A 20,945-nucleotide genomic window follows, 5' to 3' on the forward strand; every position below is an offset into this window, starting at 1 on the left:
TGTAGCGCTGGCGTCCCTGCCCTCTGCTAGGCAGGGACGCTGCTCCCCTCACCGCTCTGCTCCTTCCCGGCGTCCTCCTCCCGCTCTGCTCTCAGCGCGCGCTCCTTCCCGGCCCCTGTGCTTAGGGCGCGCGCGCGCGCGCTCCCCTCCTCTTAAAGGGGCCGCGCGCGCCGTCCTAAGGAGTCCCCGGCCAATGGCCGGAGGACTTCATCATATATAAGGCACCTCCTCCAAAATGGAGGTGCCCGAGCAATGTTGTTTGCACCTGTGTCTCACCTGTGCTTCAGCCCTCAGGTCCCGTTGCCAGTTTCCTGCCAGTTTCCTGCTAGTTACCTGCCTGATTCCTGCCTGAATACTTGTTACCTGCCTGCCTGAGGTCCGACGGTCTGCCTTACAACTCCGGTCAGTCTGTCTAAGGACCAACTTGTCCGCTCACCTGGGAGCGCACATCAGCTACCTGCCTGCTTGCCTGAGGTCCGACGGTCTGCCTTACAACTCCGGTCAGTCTGTCTATGGACCAGCTTGCCCGCTCACCTGGGAGCGCTTCTCCGTTACCTGCCTGCTTGCCAGCCCGGAGGCTCCGTTGTCACGTGCTGTGACCACCAGCTATCTCAGAGACTCTTGCCCGCTCACCTGGGAGCGCATCTCCGTTACCTGCCTGCTTTCCAGCCCGGAGGTCCCGTTGTCACGTGCGGTGACCACCAGCTATTCCAGAGACTCTTGCCCGCTCACCTGGGAGCGCTTCTCCGTTACCTACCTGCCTGCCAGCCCGGAGGTTCCGCCGTCACGTGCCGTGACCACCTGCTATTCCAGAGACTCTCGCTTGCTCACCTGGGAGCACACATCTACCATCTGCCTGCTAGCCTACCCGGAGGCTCCGCCATCACAGGTCGTACCTACCCCTTACCCAGAGACTGCCCTGATCACTTGCCGTAACTCCCTGTCCGTTCACCCAGAGACTGCCACCCGCTCCCTTACAAGGGCCGCCCCCTTGTATAGTAGCTCAGAGGTTCCGCCTCCCGGACCCGTTACAGTTTGCTCGGGCCATGGAACCCGGTGGCACCCAAGCTCCCTCGCTCTCGGACCTCTGTCTTGAACTGTCCCGTCAGAGGTCCCAACAGGAGGCCATCCTGGGTCACCTGCGGAATGTTAATACTCGCCTGAACACTCTGTCTGATCCACCAACAACCTCCGCCAGTGCCATATCTTGCAATCCGGCAGCTCCGCTGCCCACTAATACTATGGTATCCTACCCCGGACCCCGGCTCTCTGCACCTCCTCGCTTCGGAGGCGACCCCGTCCAGGCTCGGGGCTTCATAAATCAGTGCACCCTGCACTTTGAACTTTTGTCCCATCAGTTTAATTCCGACCGGGCCAAAATTGCCTTTATCATGTCCCATCTCACCGGGGAGGCCCTGGCCTGGCTAAATCCTCTATGGGAGAGAGGAGACCCCCTGGTGTCCAACTTGCCTGCTTTTCTCTCGGCTTTCCGGAAAGTCTTCGACGAACCCGGACGGAAGACCTCATCCGCATCCTCTCTGCTACGCCTCCGTCAGGAGGGTCTCACCGTGGGCCAATATGCCATACGGTTCCGCACCCTTGCCTCGGAGCTGGCCTGGGATAACGACGCTCTGGTATCCGTCTTCTGGGAGGGTCTGTCCGGTCGTATTAAAGATGAACTTGCTGGTCGGGACATTCCTACCTCTCTCGATGATCTAATAACCCTTGCCACCCGGATTGACCTACGGTTCCAGGAGCGTGCCAAAGAGGTCACCCGTGAGAGAAGGATTCCACGTTTAGCTCCTACTTTCCAGAGACCCGTCCTTCCCTCCATCTCTCCCCAGGTACACTCTCCTGAGCCTATGCAGGTCGACCAGACCAAGATGGTCAAAACCCGTCAGGACTCACGCCGTGCCGAGGGGAGCTGCTTCTACTGTGGCAGTAAGGAGCACCGGATCCGTGCCTGCCCGGAGAGGTCGGGAAACGCCTGTGTCTAGGTTCGCTCAGAGAGGTCCACCTAGACAAGAATAAATCCTCTCCATCCCTGCTGTTGTCAGTTTCGATCATCTACGGGGAGAACCGTTATTTCGAACTAGCCCAACTTGACTCTGGAGCAGCCGGGAACCTTATTTCACAGTCCCTGGTTGAAAAATACCGCATCCCCACCAAACCTCTGGCTGTACCCTTGTCTGTCGCTGCCGTGGATGGGGGCCTCTTACCTCGCCCCATTCAACTCATCACCGAATCCATTACCCTGCAGGTGGGAATGCTGCATTCTGAAAGTATCTCCTTTCATGTTCTGCCTGGACTCTCTCACGCCCTCTTGCTAGGTCTGCCCTGGCTCCAGAGACATGCACCCGTGCTAGACTGGCAAACCGGAGAGGTCCTTCGCTGGGGACAAGACTGTCATAAAACCTGCCTGGTTCCCGTCCATCCCGTCCGTCCCTCTCCTACCCCAGCTAATCTACCTGGACTTCCGATTCCTTATTGGTCTTATGCAGATGTCTTTAATAAAAAGGAGGCAGAGACATTACCACCACATAGACCATACGACTGTCCCATTGATCTGCTACCCGGTACTACTCCTCCCCGTGGGCGTATCTATCCTTTATCCGCTGCTGAAACCCGGTCAATGTCCGAATATATTGAGGAGAATCTGGCCAGAGGATTCATCCGGAAATCTACCTCCCCGGCGGGAGCAGGCTTCTTTTTCGTCAAAAAGAAGGACGGCTCTCTCCGTCCCTGTATAGACTATAGAGGCCTAAACCTGATCACGGTGAAGAATAAGTACCCCCTTCCGCTCATTCCAGAATTATTTGATCGCCTGAGGGGGGCTAGGATCTTCACCAAACTGGACCTTCGTGGGGCGTACAACCTGGTTCGTATTCGTCAGGGGGATGAATGGAAGACGGCATTCAACACCCGGGACGGCCACTATGAATACCTGGTAATGCCCTTTGGTCTCTGTAACGCTCCTGCCGTCTTTCAAGAGTTGGTCAATGACATCTTCCGGGACCTTCTCTACTCCTGCGTAGTGGTGTACCTGGACGACATCTTGGTCTTCTCTCCGGATCTCCAGACTCACCGGAGGGACGTTCGTCAGGTCCTGCTCAGGCTAAGGCAGAACCATCTCTACGCTAAATTTGAGAAGTGCCTCTTTGAGCAGACCTCGCTTCCGTTTCTGGGCTACATTATCTCTCAGACCGGCCTACAAATGGATCCTGAGAAACTGTCTGCCATCGAGAAATGGCCCCGACCGGAGGGGTTGAAGGCCATTCAGCGATTCCTGGGCTTCGCCAACTACTACCGCCTCTTCATACCACACTTCTCTTCCCGGACGGCCCCAATTTCTGCGCTCACCCGTAAAGGTACTAATCCCAAAGAGTGGCCACCCGAAGCAGAGGAGGCCTTTCTTTCCCTTAAACAGGCCTTCTCTTCCGCCCCGGTGCTGCATCGCCCAGATGGCAACAAACAGTTCTTCCTGGAAGTTGACGCCTCCTCCTCTGGAGCCGGAGCGGTACTTACTCAAAAATCATCTTCCGGGAGGATGGTAACTTGTGGCTTCTTCTCTAAACTCTTCTCCTCCTCTGAGCGCAACTATTCCATAGGAGACCGAGAGTTATTGGCCATCAAACTGGCATTGGAGGAGTGGCGTTACCTGCTCGAGGGGGCTCTTCACCCAGTAATAATTTACACTGACCACAAGAACTTGGCTTACCTCCAGCATGCCCAGAGACTTAACCCGCGCCAAGCCCGGTGGTCCTTGTTTTTTGCTCGTTTTGATTTTGTCCTTCATTTTCGCCCGGCTGACAAAAACGTCAAGGCGGACGCCTTGTCTCGGTCCTTTCTGGTGTCTGATCTCGAGGAGGATCCGAAACATATCATCGATCCCGCCAGAGTAATGCAGGTGGCTCCCGTGAGTCTAAATCGTCTTCCTCCTGGTAAGACGTTCGTACCAGTACCTGATCGGGAGAAGATCCTACACTGGGGTCATTCGTCTAAACTAGCTGGCCACGCCGGTCAGAAAAAGACCCTCCAGCTTATTACCCGGCACTACTGGTGGCCTAACCTGCACAAGGATGTAATAGACTTTGTTTCTGCCTGTGTGTCCTGCGCCCGCAACAAAGTTCCGAGACACCTGCCGGCCGGCCGTCTCCTACCTCTGCCAGTACCTGCTGCCCCCTGGCAGCATATAGCGATGGACTTCATTACTGATCTACCCGTCTCTGCCGGTTGTACGGTCATTTGGGTGGTCGCTGACCGCTTCTCCAAGATGGCTCACTTCATTCCACTGCCAGGTCTTCCGTCTGCACCCGAGCTGGCTAAAGACTTTATCCGCCACATCTTCCGTCTTCATGGCCTGCCCCGTCACATCGTGTCGGATCGTGGGGTACAGTTCACTTCCCGTTTCTGGAGAGCCACTTGTAAATTGCTGGACGTCACCCTGGACTTCTCCTCCGCTTACCACCCACAGTCTAATGGTCAAGTGGAGCGGATCAATCAGAACCTGACCAGTTACCTTCGGCACTTCGTTAATGCCCACCATTCTGACTGGGTGGATCTCCTGCCATGGGCCGAATTCTCGTACAACAATCACGAGAGCGAGTCTTCCTCCAAATCCCCGTTTTTTGTAGTCTACGGTCAGCATCCTCGGATCCCGTTTCCCGTCTCCACCTCGGCGGACAATCCGGCTGCGGAATCTCTTGTTAACAAATTTTCCTCCATATGGGAGAGTACCCGGTCCGCACTCCTTCTGTCATCCGAGCGTATGAAAAGACACGCTGACAAAAAACGTCTGGACCCTCCTCAATTCCGCCCTGGGGATAAAGTCTGGCTCTCGTCCAAATATGTCCGGCTCAAGATCCCTTCCTATAAGTTAGGGCCTCGGTTCATCGGCCCACTGGAGGTCATCAGTCAGATCAACCCGGTGGCCTATAAATTGAAACTCCCGGCCAACTTACGGATCCCTAACTCCTTCCATGTGTCTCTCCTCAAACCTGTGGTGCTTAACTCTTTTTCCAAGTCTACAGGTACGCCTCCTGCTCCGGTTTCTGCTGAGGACGAGTTTGAGGTAGAGAACATTCTTGCCACCAAAAGGGTAAGAGGAAAGACCTTTTTTCTGGTAGATTGGAAGGGGTTTGGTCCTGAGGAGAGAACGTGGGAGCCCCGGGAGAACATCCATGCCCCTCTCATCCTAGCTAAATTTCTATCTGGCCTAAAAAAGGGGGGGCCTAAAGGGGGGGGTACTGTAGCGCTGGCGTCCCTGCCCTCTGCTAGGCAGGGACGCTGCTCCCCTCACCGCTCTGCTCCGTGCCCGGCGTCCTCTCCCCGCTCTGCTGTCAGCGCGCGCTCCTTCCCGGCGTCCTCCTCCCGCTCTGCTCTCAGCGCGCGCTCCTTCCCGGCCCCTGTGCTTAGGGCGCGTGCGCGCGCGCTCCCCTCCTCTTAAAGGGGCCGCGCGCGCCGTCCTAAGGAGTCCCCGGCCAATGGCCGGAGGACTTCATCATATATAAGGCACCTCCTCCAAAATGGAGGTGCCCGAGCAATGTTGTTTGCACCTGTGTCTCACCTGTGCTTCAGCCCTCAGGTCCCGTTGCCAGTTTCCTGCCAGTTTCCTGCTAGTTACCTGCCTGATTCCTGCCTGAATACTTGTTACCTGCCTGCCTGAGGTCCGACGGTCTGCCTTACAACTCCGGTCAGTCTGTCTAAGGACCAACTTGTCCGCTCACCTGGGAGCGCACATCAGCTACCTGCCTGCTTGCCTGAGGTCCGACGGTCTGCCTTACAACTCCGGTCAGTCTGTCTATGGACCAGCTTGCCCGCTCACCTGGGAGCGCTTCTCCGTTACCTGCCTGCTTGCCAGCCCGGAGGCTCCGTTGTCACGTGCTGTGACCACCAGCTATCTCAGAGACTCTTGCCCGCTCACCTGGGAGCGCATCTCCGTTACCTGCCTGCTTGCCAGCCCGGAGGTCCCGTTGTCACGTGCGGTGACCACCAGCTATTCCAGAGACTCTTGCCCGCTCACCTGGGAGCGCTTCTCCGTTACCTACCTGCCTGCCAGCCCGGAGGTTCCGCCGTCACGTGCCGTGACCACCTGCTATTCCAGAGACTCTCGCTTGCTCACCTGGGAGCACACATCTACCATCTGCCTGCTAGCCTACCCGGAGGCTCCGCCATCACAGGTCGTACCTACCCCTTACCCAGAGACTGCCCTGATCACTTGCCGTAACTCCCTGTCCGTTCACCCAGAGACTGCCACCCGCTCCCTTACAAGGGCCGCCCCCTTGTATAGTAGCTCAGAGGTTCCGCCTCCCGGACCCGTTACAGACAGGAATACATTTATGTCTTAAATTATGGCATTTTTATTGCGTAAATTATTATTGATTTGTTGGATGTGCTTGTCCATGCCTCTCTTGCTAAGCTCTGCCCATTTTTCAAAAAGTAGGGATGGCGTGAAAATGTCAAAAGCCATACATTTTTTGCGCAAGTACGAGTTGCTCAAATTTTTTTCTACTTTTGCTGCAAAATGTTTTCTGAATCAACCTCATATTGTCGAAATAACAATGCTCCACACTTCTATCGTGCCTAAATAATGCCAGCGCACAGGCTCGAATCTCTGGGGCCTTGTGCTAATCCAGGATATTCTAATTTGTTAATAAGCACAGAGGAAGCAGCTGATGTGTCATGTTTCAAAGAAAACCCAAATTGAATTTACATTTTCACATAAAGGCAAGTCTAAAGGTTTTGGATGTGATAGTTGTCCCAAGTACTGGGGACATCCAATGCTGGCATGCTGTACCCACAGACAGGATGCCCGGGGAGATTAAGTCTAGTATTAAGTAGCACAGTATTCATTATTCCTACTTGCCTGGTTTTCTAATTGAATTAAACATTGCTCCATATTATGTGGAGTTTATGCTATGAAATGTCGCGTAGAGCGGGGGCAGATGTAATCCCTGTGTCAGCTGTCATGGGGAGCAGCTGATGCTCTGGCAGTCTGCCACTTCTCAAGTGCTTTAAATTCTTGGCTCTAAGTAAAGGATCCAAAAAGCCACCTATGCTAACTTCAGCAGTACATATGGAAAGACAACCTTGACGTGTGTGACGCAAATAGACACACCTACAAATAGTCTCCATCATCATTTTTAAATAGCCTCACCGGTGCTGCACTTACAGGGAGAGATTTTTTTTTATATTAGAGTTCATGGTCTTGAATTCAGTAGTTAAAGGGGTTTTCCCATGTACAAAATTTCATTTTAATCAAAAGATCTTTGAATAATAATAAGTTCCACAATTTAATGTATTTAAATAAAATGTTCCTGTGCTGAGATAATCTTATAAATGTGCCCCTGCTGTGTACTGTGTAATGGCTGTGTCTGACCGTACAGGAACATGGTCTGATCATACCACATCTCCTGCAGGAGAGGAAGCAAAAGTGTATACAGACATTACAGCATGGGATCACAAGCTGATTCTGTCTTTGAAGTAAAACATTGTTTAATAACAGGCAGAGAAATATTTTACCTCACAAAAAGAATCATCTGTGATCCCCTGCTGTAATGTCTGTATACTCTTTTCCTTCCTCCCCTGCTCAGGAGATGTGGTATGATCAGACCATGTCCCTGTACGGTCAGACACAGCCATTACACAGTACACAGCAGGGGCTCATTTATAAGATTATCTCCGCACAGGAACATTTTATTTAAATACATTAAATTGTGGAACTTATTATTATTCCAAGATCTATTGATTAAAATAAACTTTAATTTGTGGGAAAAAACCCTTTAAGTCAGAGCAAAAACAACCAACAAAGGTCTTGGGTCTTAGGGTAAGTTCGCACAATATCTTTTTCAAGTGAATTTAAAGCAGGTCTGGTGCGAAACTCGCCTGAAAAACCACTAACAAAACGCTCAAAAGAATGAACATATTAATTCAAAAATGTAAAAACAACTTGCAGTTTATATGTTCAGGCTTTTGCGCGTCTCTTAAACACGTCAGGTTTCCAAAGACACTAAGTGCTTATAAGAAGTGACCTGACCATTCTTCAGGCATTTTCCACTCTGAAGACCTGCTATACAAGTCAATGAGAAGGCTCAAAAGACGCCTAGAAGAGGCTCGAGAAATAACCAAAAGACACTAAAAAAATACACTTCAGGTTTACAGAACAGTAGAGAAAAGGAGAGTTTCCTCAAGAATCTTCTGCTTAGAAAAATGACGTTTTGGCTCCTTGAAAAAGATGTTGTGTACACATACAGTAAGGGCTCGTTTAGATTAGTGTATTTCGTGGACTTGTGCTGTCCATGTGCACCACACACTGTATACAGAAAGCACATACACCCATTATAGCCAATTTTCCAGTGTACAGATTTTTTTATAAGGCTGTCTGAACCCAGCCTTAAAGTGACCACAGACACAGAATATATATTGGACAAGAGCATTCCTGATGATCTCCTATTCAGCACCTGACACAGTCGTGCATTATACAGACAGTCCATTGATATTTATGTGCAATGATTGATTTCTCCATCAGTGGTGCTGTACGCAAATGAATCACTTACTCCCAATTTTCCCAAAGCCGACAGCCCTATAAATACATTAATATTGGTTGTTAAATTTATGGTAACACCTATTTCTCATTTCTAAAAACATAAATGGATGCAATAAAGATATATTGCTCTTCCTTGTGTGTGAATTTGGTTTGGGCAAATACAAACTGGGGCTGATGCCTCACATTATAGCACAATGCTAAAGAGTCCGACTTCACTTTGCAGCAGATTTATTTCAATCTAAGAATCAGTGGTGATCCCAGGCTTCATCAATGTGATTTTCTCGCATATATCTATGATAGTTGACATATCAGAATGCCACTTGTACTAGATTTTCCCTAAAATATTGGTAGAGCATTTGTGTTTGGGTACATCATGTTTCTTTGATATCATTAGCAACGCTTATATATACAGTACAGACCAAAAGTTTGGACACACCTTCTCATTTAAAGATTTTTCTGTATTTTCATGACTATGAAAATTGTATATTCACACTGAAGGCATCAAAACTATGAATTAACACATGTGGAATTATATACTTAACAAAAAAGTGTGAAACAACTGAAAATATGTCTTATATTCTAGGTTCTTCAAAGTAGCCACCTTTTGCTTTGATGACTGCTTTGCACACTCTTGGCACTCTCTTTTCCTACATTACGCTGCTCTCAGATGAAGCAGCAAAAATATGCTGACAGATTCCCTTTAAACATTCTTTCATTGTTGCTTATGTGTTCAAGTCTATTGCTTTCTGCCCTACTCTCTTATAGATGGTGAGCCGGAGGTTGATGGAGCTCCTGCTGCTCCTTTGGATGTGGAATGTCTTGATGCTAATAAAGACTATGTAATAATCTCATGGAAGCAACCAGCAGTTGATGGCGGAAGTCAAATTGTGGGATATTTCATCGACAGGTTAGTATCATGAATATTCATATTCAATTGCAGAAGGGGCATATCTTACTGACCATCTTTTCAGATGTCCAGAGCTGTATATTTATGAATAGTTATTATATAACCAGGGCTGGTTTTAGGAAAAGTGTGGGCCTGGAAAAAATGAACTGCAGGGCCCCAAGTTTTAATGTATTGCACCATCACAGAAAAATGTGATTGTTCAATTCAGTTTTTAAATTGATCCTCCTATCTGTTTGTGCTACACTGTACGATTAAGGGCATAAGCAAAGTCGGAAATGCATCACTCTTTTAGCAGACATCATATGTACAGTTTTAATAGATTATTTATGTTTTTTTGGATTTTTTTTACTGAATTAGTAGATGTGCTGTACTTTCCCTCTTTGCATAAATTAGGTGGTTATATAAGCAACCTCACATTTTCTTGGGAAATGACGCATCTTGGGAAATGTCGCATTTCTTGGGAAATGACGCATCAAAAAATGACGCATCAAACACACAGTTTTATTACAGATCTGTGTTGATGCTGTTATTGGAGCAAAGGAAGCCAATCAGTTGGTGGGGTACACTTAAAGAAAACCTAAACATTAAACAGGATTAATATTTTAGGAAACATTGAGAGGGTAATTTTTAAATAGAAGTAGATATACAATTGTAGAGGTTCATGGTGTTTTAGTTACTGGTAAACCTAACAAAAAGTTGTTATTATTATTATGATTAATGTACTTGATTTAACTACTTCCTATTTATATTCAAAATCTAATATAAAAACAAAGTGAGCAAACACCCTGCAGTAAATAAATAAATGGCAATAGTGCATGAAAATAACATGGGGTACTTAGTTAACATAATTTTGATAAAAAAAAATGCAAAAGCCATCCCACCATCAAGGTGACCCTATTCAAGATGGTACTAACCTCTAGTATTAAAACCTTATTATTTGTCATGTGACATAAATGTGAATAAGGGCTGAGAAGGACCAAGACCCGACTAATGGACACCCAGCCATGGCAAGCTATATAAACATAATGTCCAGCTCAAAGAAAAGGGAGTCCACACCCTTATTTGCATGGAGTGCAAAAACCTGAAACAAAAACCTAAAGAAATGAACTGGAATATAAGTTGGTGAGCATGAAGCATGTAGGCGTATGTTCACACCGGCCACTAAACAGACAAAACCTAACATAAAAACAAAAGTGAGAAAATACCCTGCAGTAAATAAATATATAAATATCAATAATGCATGAAAATAACATTGGGTACTTAGTTAACATCATTTTGATCATGAACGTAAAAGCCATCCCTCTGCGTCACGGTGACCCTATTTGGGACAGTCCTAACCTCTATTTATATTATTTATAATAATATAAGTCGATTTATCTATGAATATGTTTTTTAATTGTTGGAGGAAAGCCACCAAGTGGCTACTTGCCACTGAGAAGATGCGCCATATTTATTAAAGGGAATCTGTCAGTAGGTTTTTGCTATGTAATCTGACAGTACCATGATGTAAGGACAGAGGCCCAGATTACAGCAATTTATCACTTATGTTACTGGGTGCAGCAGTTATAATAGAGTGACAGTTTTCTCTGCTGCAGACTGAGCAGAACTCAGTTGTTGAGTTGTGTATTACCTCACCCACACCACAGCTTTCTGTGCACATTGTATAGTGACAGAAAGCTACTTATCAGTCCTGAGGGTGTGGTTGGACTAGGAGGCATGAGGCCAATTGTTCTGTAATGATAATCTCCTGCTCATAAAACACTGATTGTATTGAAACAGCAAAACACGGCCCAGTAAGTGACACATCACAGTAATCAGGCTCTCTGTCCCTATATTATGGTGTTTCAGATTACATAGCAAAAACCTGGTGACAGATTGATTTTAAGTGGTGTGTGTCTTTCAATAAATATGGGACATCTTATTGCTGCACGCCTCTCATTTAGACTGGCATACAGAACAACAGTCTTAATGAACCGGGGCCTGCGTCTACACACAACTGTTTTTTTGCTGTCTTGACTGTTATGTGTGTATAGACTACATAACTACGCACAATGATGAACAGAGAGAGGCATTATTCATTTGAGGGCTCAGAATAGATCTTGTAGATTTATTACATGAGCGTCATATGGCTGTTAGGAAAGTAGTGTGCTCCATACATGGGGAGTGCTAACTGCATTATACAGCTGAAACCCGCTGAAGTTGCGGCATACAGCAGTCAGGATGAATCTCTCTCACTCAATCACTACTCCGCACCATGACCACAAAAATCAGCTCTGCAATACACTCTGTTAGTTATAATCACGCTCAGCTCTGCAGTAAGATCAGGAGAGCAGACTATCAGTCATTACATGTCTCACATTGTTAATGCCTCCCTTTCATATAAAATGAGCTCTGGAGGCAGATTCTCCTGCATAGATCTTAACAGCACATTTACATATTAAGAAAAACATTGATATCTCTAGAATAAAACATCGGATCACAGATATCAAGGTATCATTTTATTCAGCTTCCTATGACCTACATGTCCATATAGACAGCTTAGGAGGTTTGATCCTACTGACAGATTCCCTTTAAATTGTCACAATAAATGTAACAAGTGTCATGTGTTCATTATATATGCATATATTATGTTTTCATCTACTTTTTTGTGTAAGGTGTGAGGTTGGCACAAGCCACTGGACACAGTGTAATGACACTCCTGTGAAGTTTGCTCGCTTCCCAGTTACTGGCTTGATTGAAGGAAGATCATACATTTTCCGTGTAAGGGCTGTAAATAAAACTGGAATCAGCAGACCTTCTCGTGTTTCAGAGCCAGTGGCCGCTCTAGATCCAGCTGACAGAGCCAGAATCAGAAGTAAGTCATATTTGTACTGACCCTAGCCACATTGTGGAGAAATCGCTGTTCTACATCTTAATATAGTATTTCTCACAGTTTAGAGTTGGCTACATTGCCTAATCAATTCTCTGGGGGCTAAACAGCCCTTATTCTATGCTGACACTTTTTTCCTGTATTGATACGTTGTAGCAAACTAGTTGCCAGTCTTAAAGTTTGCTCACACTAGTGTTTAAATCAGACGAGTGCAATGCAAGAAAAAAAGGGGTTGTGCTTGGAACAATGTTATAACGAGGCAGTGCAAATCTGCGTATTTTTTCTCAGCTGTATTCGGCATGCTGCGATTTCACTCTGAAATTTGATGGGAGCGAGAAAAAAAAATCACATGTCACATGGACAATCAGTATGGCATTCAATTTTTACAGATACATTACCATTCTGTAAGATTGGAAACTGTAGATGATCTTGTAAATGATTAACAGCTGCTGAGTAAAAAAACAGATTGTACACGAATGACAAGTGAGAAAAAAATCTTACCACTCTCCTGGATGAGAATGGGACTGATTTTTTATACGCTAGTGTGAGTGTACCCTCAAAGGGGTTGTCCATGCTTGGGATTAAAGTCTACATTCACTCCTCACAGTGTGCACAGTGCATTCTGGCAGGATTCGCTATCGCCGGAAGTGGGCTGTCATGTGACTTCAAGTATGTGATTTGCATACTTCTGGCCACATTCCAACTAGACGTATCTGGCCTCACTCAATTTACTTGTATTGAGCGAGGCCCCGTACATCAGTCGGAACATGACTGCATGTATGCAAATCGTATACTTGCGGTCACGAGCCTGCCCATTCCTGGTGCCTGCTAATCCTGCCAGCATGCACTGTGCACACTGTGAGGATTCACAAATCTGCAGTTACATGTAGCGACTGTAAACTTGTACCCCAAGTCTGAACAACCACTTTAATGAAGGGCTCACTGGAGTACGAGGCACCAAATTCATTAAGAGGCATATGCCACCTAATGAATTCAGCTCATCTCCTCAGCGGCGTGTGCCTTTTTGCGCCTCGCCAGAAAAGCTACTCCAGTTAATGATTGGAGTACCATTTCTGTTGCAAGCACTTTTGCTGTATTCGACAGGTGGGCATACCCATGCCATGTCCCATCCTGGCTCCTTCTCAGCTGAGCCCATTTTGGCAGAGCTGCTTCCAAATAGCAAGAAAATGGCAAAAGTTGCACAATTTTTGCACAACTCCACATTAAACAAAAATGTTGTGATTTTTTTTTTCAAAGTGTTTTACAGCAGTTTTCTAGCAAAAATACTTTGCTGAATCAGCCCCAAAGAATGTTAGAAAATTACAGAACTTTATACTTTTTCAAACACTGTTTTATTGACATCATTATGATATATCCCAGGTCGTCCTTCTGCTCCATGGACTGGACAAATTATTGTAACTGAAGAGGAACCCACAGGTCAGAAAACTGTATAGAGCGAGTGAAGACTGTGTGTGCTCCAGAATGTGTAGTAGAAGATATATACTATATATATTGAAGGAGATAATTTTGGCATAATTGGCGCCATAGAACTGTTTTATCTGCTTTGCACATTTATTAAGTGTTTTAGACATTTTTTTGGACATTTCGTAGCAGGAAAAAGGGTGTAATTTCAGTTGTAACGCTGTTACAATGTGATAATGCAAGCTTTTGGGTGTAAAAATGTCACAAATTATGTACGTCATAATTTGCAACTTTTTAAACTTTCACAAAGATTTCCACTGGTGACATTTTTCTGTCAGAGTTCAAAGATGTCCCAAATCTATCATCCAGCCTGGGCCACTTTGATAAATTTGACACAGTTTAATTGTTTGCATTTTTTTAAGTCACTCTTATCTTTTTCTGGTATTTGTTGACATATTTTGCACTGGAAACTTCAAAATGGTGGTTCATAAATTTTGCCCAAATTAGAAAAAATGTTTGTTATTTTCGTCTTTAACCTTTTGTTGTGAGTTTTTAGTGCAAAAAGTCACAGGTTCCAGGCGTGCATAAAATCACTCCAGGATGAACTGGAGAACATTTGCTCAAAAATGTTGCAGTTTTTTACAAAGCCACAATTGATGAATCAGCTTAAAATCTTAAATTCTGCCCTCAATGAAAAACATTAAAAAATGAGAATATATAAAATAGACTTTATAAATGGCACAAATGAAAAGAAGAATAAGGTTCAAATGAAAAATACCAAAAACTGGTAGATGCAATAATGAATTGGGCCCTTAAGGTCTATTTACACTGCAAGATTATCGCGAATGAGTTCCTAGATCTCTCGGTTTGCATAAAAGATCATCGTTCTATCACTGATTGCACTTTGGACATACAGTATGGAGCAGGGCGGCTTTAAACGACTGGTGATCAGCAAACATGTTGCTGGTTGGCGGACGTATAAACGCTGTGCATTGCGCAGTGTAAATGGACTCGTAGTTTTAATAACTGTCCCATTATTCCTGGTAATAAATTAATCCTTTCTATCATTAACAACTCCAGAGGGGATTATTCCTGGACCACCATCCAATCTCTCTGTGACAGAAGCCACCAAAAACTATGTGGTGCTGAGCTGGAAGCCTCCTGAGTTGCGCGGTCATGAAGGCGTCATGTACTATGTAGAAAAGGTGAGACTTATTCAGGATTAACTGTCTTACACATGAACCTGAATTACTGAAGACCATTTCCAAGTAGTAAAATAACCAATGGCAAACATAGATCCTACCTAGCTGACTCTAAAGATAGCTATTATGATTACCCTTACAATTCCTGTAGGGATTTTCACCCAGGTTTCTCAGACTTCTGAATGGCAGATCTGTCTATTTATGAAGGGACACTTCCTCTGATTCATATTGCTGCTTACAGGGAATCTAACAGGTGATCCATGAATCAGATACTGGCTGTGTTATTGCAGCCTTATATGTTTTCTCAGAAATGCTCTGTCATAGTTTGGAAAGCCAGCTGGGTACTTTGTGTCTTGGATGAGTTGTCCAAGGTGAGGCAGGTAGCCATCTGCTTCTCCCCGCATTGCTTACCTAGACTCTTTTCCTATACGCACACATTGGGAGACATCTGTCAGGGAAACAAGGCTCGGCGAAGCTGGGAACCCACATTGGTCTGGTATTCTAAGGTACATTGGTCTAGTATTCTAAGGTACATTGGTCTAGTATTCTAAGGTACATCGGTCTAGTCTTCTAAGGTACACTGGTCTAGTATTCTGAGGTATATTGATCTAGTATTCTAAGGTACATCAGTCTAGTCTTCAAAGGTACATTGGTCTAGTCTTTTAAGGTACATTGGTCTAGTATTCTAAGGTACATTGGTCTAGTATTCTAAGGTACATTGGTCTAGTCTTCAAAGGTACATTGGTCTAGTCTTCTAAGGTACATTGGTCTAGTCTTCTAAGGTACATTGGTCTAGTCTTCTAAGGTACATCGGTCTAGTATTGTAAGGTATATTGATCTAGTATTCTAAGGTACATCAGTCTAGTCTTCAAAGGTATATTGGTCTAGTCTTCTAAGGTACATTGGTCTAGTCTTCTAAGGTACATTGGTCTAGTATTCTAAGGTACATTGATCTAGTATTCTAATGTACATCAGTCTAGTCTTCAAAGGTACATTGGTCTAGTCCTCTAAGGTACATTGGTCTAGTCTTTTAAGGTACATTGGTCTAGTCTTCTAAGGTACATTGGTCTAGTCTTCTAAGGTACATTGGTCTAGTCTTCTAAGGTACATTGGTCTAGTCTTCTAAGGTACATCAGTTTAGTCTTCAAAGGTACATCGGCCTAGTCTTCTAAGGTACATTGCTGTAGTCTTCTAAGGTACATTGGTCTAGTCTTCTAAGGTACATTTATCTAGTCTTCTAAGGTACATTGGTCTAGTCTTCTAAGGTACATCAGTTTAGTCTTCAAAGGTACATTGGTCTAGTCTTCTAAGGTACATTGATCTAGTCTTCCAAGGTACATTGGTCTGGTCTTCTAAGGTACAAAGTCTCTGACCGGCTCTTCAAACTATGCTTTCTCTGCAACCCTGCAGCTTGACAGAGAAATTATGCATGGCTGCTATCATGCAACCAGGCTCTGATTAATGCTGCCTGTGGTTTGGGCAGCATTAATCTCATTATATGCTTCCTTTGATATGCCATTAAAGAGTATAAGAAACCGTGATGAAAACCTCTATAGGAACTGTACTTGAAGACATTGATGGCTGTTTAAGAAATAAGAAGAAAAAAGTGCTGCATAGAATATAAGATTTAACATCTGGGCAGGTAGGAAAGCTCATATACTTACTATAGTGGGGTGAAGGTGAAGTTAGGAGCTACTGTATGTATATAGCTGTACATGGTACCTTTAACCGTGTACTCTTTCATGCCATTACAGAGCGTCGCTGGCACAGAAAACTGGCAGAGGGTCAACACAGAAATCCCAGTGAAGTCTCCAAGGTTTGCTCTTTTTGATCTTGCTGAGGGAAAGTCTTACAGTTTCAGAGTACGATCCTGTAACTCTGCTGGAGTGGGGGAACCCTCAGAGGCAACGGAGTCCACTGTAGTGGGTGACAAACTTGGTAAGTGATATCCAATGACCACAGTCAGACACCAGGTTAACAAGTGTGGGTCATTCAAAGCTTTGTAGCTTTTATTCGTTACGGGAGCTGTGTCCTGGTATGCGGGTCTGCATAGATACACCTCCTATTTTGGAGTGAGGATGGGTATCGTAGGAGAATGCGCATGTTCTCTCATTCCCACGGTCACGCGAATAGTATTTACATCACGTGATGCGGCCACTCCATGTCTGGTGCGCGCGTGTGCTTGGTGACGCGCGCACCGGATGTTGCTTGCGTGTCACCTGCGTTCCACATACCGGAAGTGAGGAACCCGGAACCGGAAGTGATGCGCTTGCATGCCCATAGAGCGCTCAGATATAAAAAGATGACAGGATCATCTGCAAAACGTGCCACCTGTATTGTGAGGTTGGCAACAGACACCCCCTTCTCCCCTGATGAGCGACTAGAGCAAAGAAACGCGTTGGGGGCGGTGTTCCTACATGTGGATAGCGGACAAAGAGGTGCCGATGCCCCACTGTAGTGAGCTGTCTTGAGGAGCATGCGTGTGCCGACAACGTGCATGGTGAGGTTGTTCCTATTATTTTATTAAGTTAGAACCCGCACCAAGAATCACTGAGTATTGGCCTGACTGCATGCCTCACCTGAGATTTTTGATTTGACAGCTCTATTATTTGTTCTGCCACTGTCTTGCTAATTGGATAGGTGGGATATACCTGTTGTATTTTCCCTTTTACTCCTATTCATAACTGGCGTACACTTGGTTGGGTAATATTACTCCCTAGGCAGACATCCACTTGCATTTTGGGTCCTAGTGACATTGTATCTTTTATATCTTTTTTTATATGTGTACTTATTAAAGGTTACGTTTTAACCTCTTCCACCATCTATTGCTTCTATTTATCTTTTATTCGTTTGTTCAGGTTATTTCTTAACACATTAATATATATAGGAAGTTCTTTCTGCAACATTCAGCTTCCTTTTCATATTCACTCTAACTCCTAATCTATCTTCCTGTAGACATCCCCAACGCACCGAGTAACCTTGTACCTACAAGGAACACAGATACCTCTGTAGTTCTTACATGGACAGAGTCCAAGGATGCCAGGGAGCTGGTGGGATACTACATTGAGGCCAGCATTTCAGGATCCGGCACGTGGGAACCATGCAACAACAACCCAGTGAAAGGCACAAGGTAACCTATGTTCCTGCTAGAGTTTAGGCATTTTCTTCTATGTCTTCATTGAACATAGTATTATAGATACATTACCCATTACCAAGCATATGAATAATCTATGTTAGAAATTGTCAGCAAACCTCACCGTTTATCTGCAGGGCCCTGAATCGAGCACAGCATATTGTGTAGTGGTTGTAAGTGGTACTGTAGCTTTCTGCCTGCAAGTAAATCCAGGTTCGCTGATGTGCTATTCAGGGCTGCAACATAATATATGAAGCTGTCCAGCTCCGGTACGTTGCAGCCCCTTCAATCAACTGATTGGCTGGGGTGCCTGGAGTTGGATTTCCACCAGGTTGGCTGTTGTTGAGCATTCTAAGGATAAGCCTCCCTTAATCTATCACATTTTGTACATCAGTTGATACAAAATATTATCTAATTCTTGAAAATATCATTTTGTCTAGGGTTAGATTTTTGGCACAGCAGATGACCAAATTGGAGGTCCAGAATTAGACGAATAGGTCGTCAGGGTTTTTTTGTAATCTTTTTTTAAGAAACAGTCCAAGTCGCATGGAGATGTTCACATGTTCATAGTGAGGTTCAATGTTCGTGCTTAGTTTATGTATTTTAACTCTCATTCATGTGCTGCAATGTGTATGCTTCTCCTCTGCTGCACACAGATTTGTTTGCCATGGTCTTCTTACTGGTGAAAACTACATTTTACGAGTCCGAGCTGTGAATGCCGCCGGCCTTAGTGGCTATTCTTCTGACTCAGAGCCAATAATAGTGAAAGCTGCCATTGGTAAGTGTTGCCACATCAATGATAACCAGATTTGGTAGTTTGTTGTACATTTACACTGACCTTTCCTTGCTTTCATTGGTATAATGATCATTTAATCAATGCTGTCGCTTTGCACCATCACTCCACATTTCCCTTCCAATGTTGATTTAGCACAATCCAGCCGATGTTATTTGTGGTGTTCTATGTGAGTAGACATTTCACCACCAGTGGTGTTCTTAGCCTCCCACCATTCTGTAATCACATCTCTTCATCCTATGGTATCTACTTGGAAAGAATCCAGATTTCATGGTCCAGTATGTGAAATCCATTCCTAATGATTTTGCACTTGCACTTCTGCACATTGTCATGCCTGTAATCTACTAGTTTACTGCATATTGCATGGATCTACTATTGCTGCATGACATAGTTATAGTTCATTTCCACCTATGCTAACAGCTTGCAACTGAATGTTTTGCCTTATGCTAATAGTCTGTTTCACATGTTGCATTGTGAAAGAAAGTATCATAACTATTATTTTAAAGGGAACCTGTCATGAGGATTTTACACCTCAAACTAATGTACTGTATGTAAAGGCACTTTTATGCTGATTTTATCCATATCTTTATTGTAGAAGTCCGTTTTGCAGTTCCTGAGAAATGCAGCATTTAAATTGTATGCAAATGAGCTGCAAGTGCTTCAGGGTGGGACATTGCACTTGCAGCTCTCCTGCACTTCCTCCTTATTCCCCTCCCACCACCTGCTGTCTGTGTCTGACTGACAGGTCATTCTTGTTTCAATGACCTGTCAGTCAGACACAGGAGGCAAACAGTGGGCGGGGAATAGGGAGGGAGCGCTGCAAGTGCAGTATCTCACCCTGAACAACTTGCGGCTCATTTCCATACACTTTCACCGTTGGATTTCTCAGAAACTAAAAAATGGATTTCTACAATTAAGGTATGGATTTGATCAGCATAAAAGCATTTGTACATTCAGTACAGACCAAAAGTTTGGACACACCTTCTCATTTAAAGATTTTTCTGTATTTTCATGACTATGAAAATTGTACATTCACACTGAAGGCATCAAAACTATGAATTAACACATGTGGAATTATATACTTAACAAAAAAGTGTGAAACAACTGAAAATATGTCTTATATTCTAGGTTCTTCAAAGTAGCCACCTTTTGCTTTGATGACTGCTTTGCACACTCTTGGCATTCTCTTGATGAGCTTCAAGAGGTAGTCACCGGAAATGGTTTTCACTTCACAGGTGTGCCCTGTCAGGTTTAATAAGTGGGATTTCTTGCCTTATAAATGGGGTTGGGACCATCAGTTGTGTTGCGCAGAAGTCTGGTGGATACACAGCTGATAGTCCTACTGAATAGACTGTTAGAATTTGTATTATGGCAAGAAAAAAGCAGCTAAGTAAAGAAAAATGAGTGGCCATCATTACTTTAAGAAATGAAGATCAGTCAGTGCGAAAAATTGGGAAACTTTGAAAGTGTCCCCAAGTGCAGTTGCAAAAACCATCAAGCGCAACAAAGAAACTGGCTCACATGAGGACCGCCCCAGGAAAGGAGACCAAGAGTCACCTCTGCTTCTGAGGATAAGTTTATCCGAGTCACCAGCCTCAGAAATCGCAGGTTAACAGCAGCTCAGATTAGAAACCAGGTCAATGCCACACAGAGTTCTAGCAACAGACACATCTCTACAACAACTGTTAAGAGGAGACTTTGTGCAGCAGGCCTTCATGGTAAAATAGCTGCTAGGAAACCACTGCTAAGGACAGGCAACAAGCAGAAGAGACTTGTTTGGGCTAAAGAACACAAGGAATGGACATTAGACCAGTGGAAATCTGTGCTTTGGTCTGATGAGTCCAAATTTGAGATCTTTGGTTCCAACCACCATGTCTTTGTGCGACGCATAAAAGGTGAATGGATGGACGCTACATGCCTGGTTCCCACCGTGAAGCATGGAGGAGGAGGTGTGATGGTGTGGGGATGCTTTGCTGGTGACACTGTTGGGGATTTATTCAAAATTGAAGGCATACTGAACCAGCATGGCTACCACAGCATCTTGCAGCGAAATGCTATTCCATCATTTATTTTT

At 44.9% G+C, this 20,945-nt stretch overlaps 1 protein-coding gene across 2 annotated transcripts in view; it reads left to right on the forward strand.

Annotated features, from left to right (window-relative positions):
* Positions 1-20,945, forward strand: part of MYOM1 (myomesin 1) — a 172,816-nt gene that overhangs the window by 59,780 nt on the left and 92,091 nt on the right. For both annotated transcript variants that reach the window (XM_073679112.1, XM_073679111.1), the window contains exons 11-17: positions 9,311-9,452; positions 12,107-12,306; positions 13,702-13,758; positions 14,824-14,948; positions 16,700-16,883; positions 17,901-18,075; positions 18,735-18,856. In XM_073679112.1, coding sequence (XP_073535213.1) covers positions 9,311-9,452; positions 12,107-12,306; positions 13,702-13,758; positions 14,824-14,948; positions 16,700-16,883; positions 17,901-18,075; positions 18,735-18,856 — 1,005 coding nt within the window. The remainder of the gene's footprint in view (positions 1-9,310; positions 9,453-12,106; positions 12,307-13,701; positions 13,759-14,823; positions 14,949-16,699; positions 16,884-17,900; positions 18,076-18,734; positions 18,857-20,945) is intronic.

Source organism: Phyllobates terribilis, unplaced genomic scaffold, assembly GCF_046119375.1.
Source record: "Phyllobates terribilis strain yellow unplaced genomic scaffold, ASM4611937v1 Scaffold_4__5_contigs__length_816908805, whole genome shotgun sequence".
Lineage (NCBI taxonomy): Eukaryota > Metazoa > Chordata > Amphibia > Anura > Dendrobatidae > Phyllobates > Phyllobates terribilis.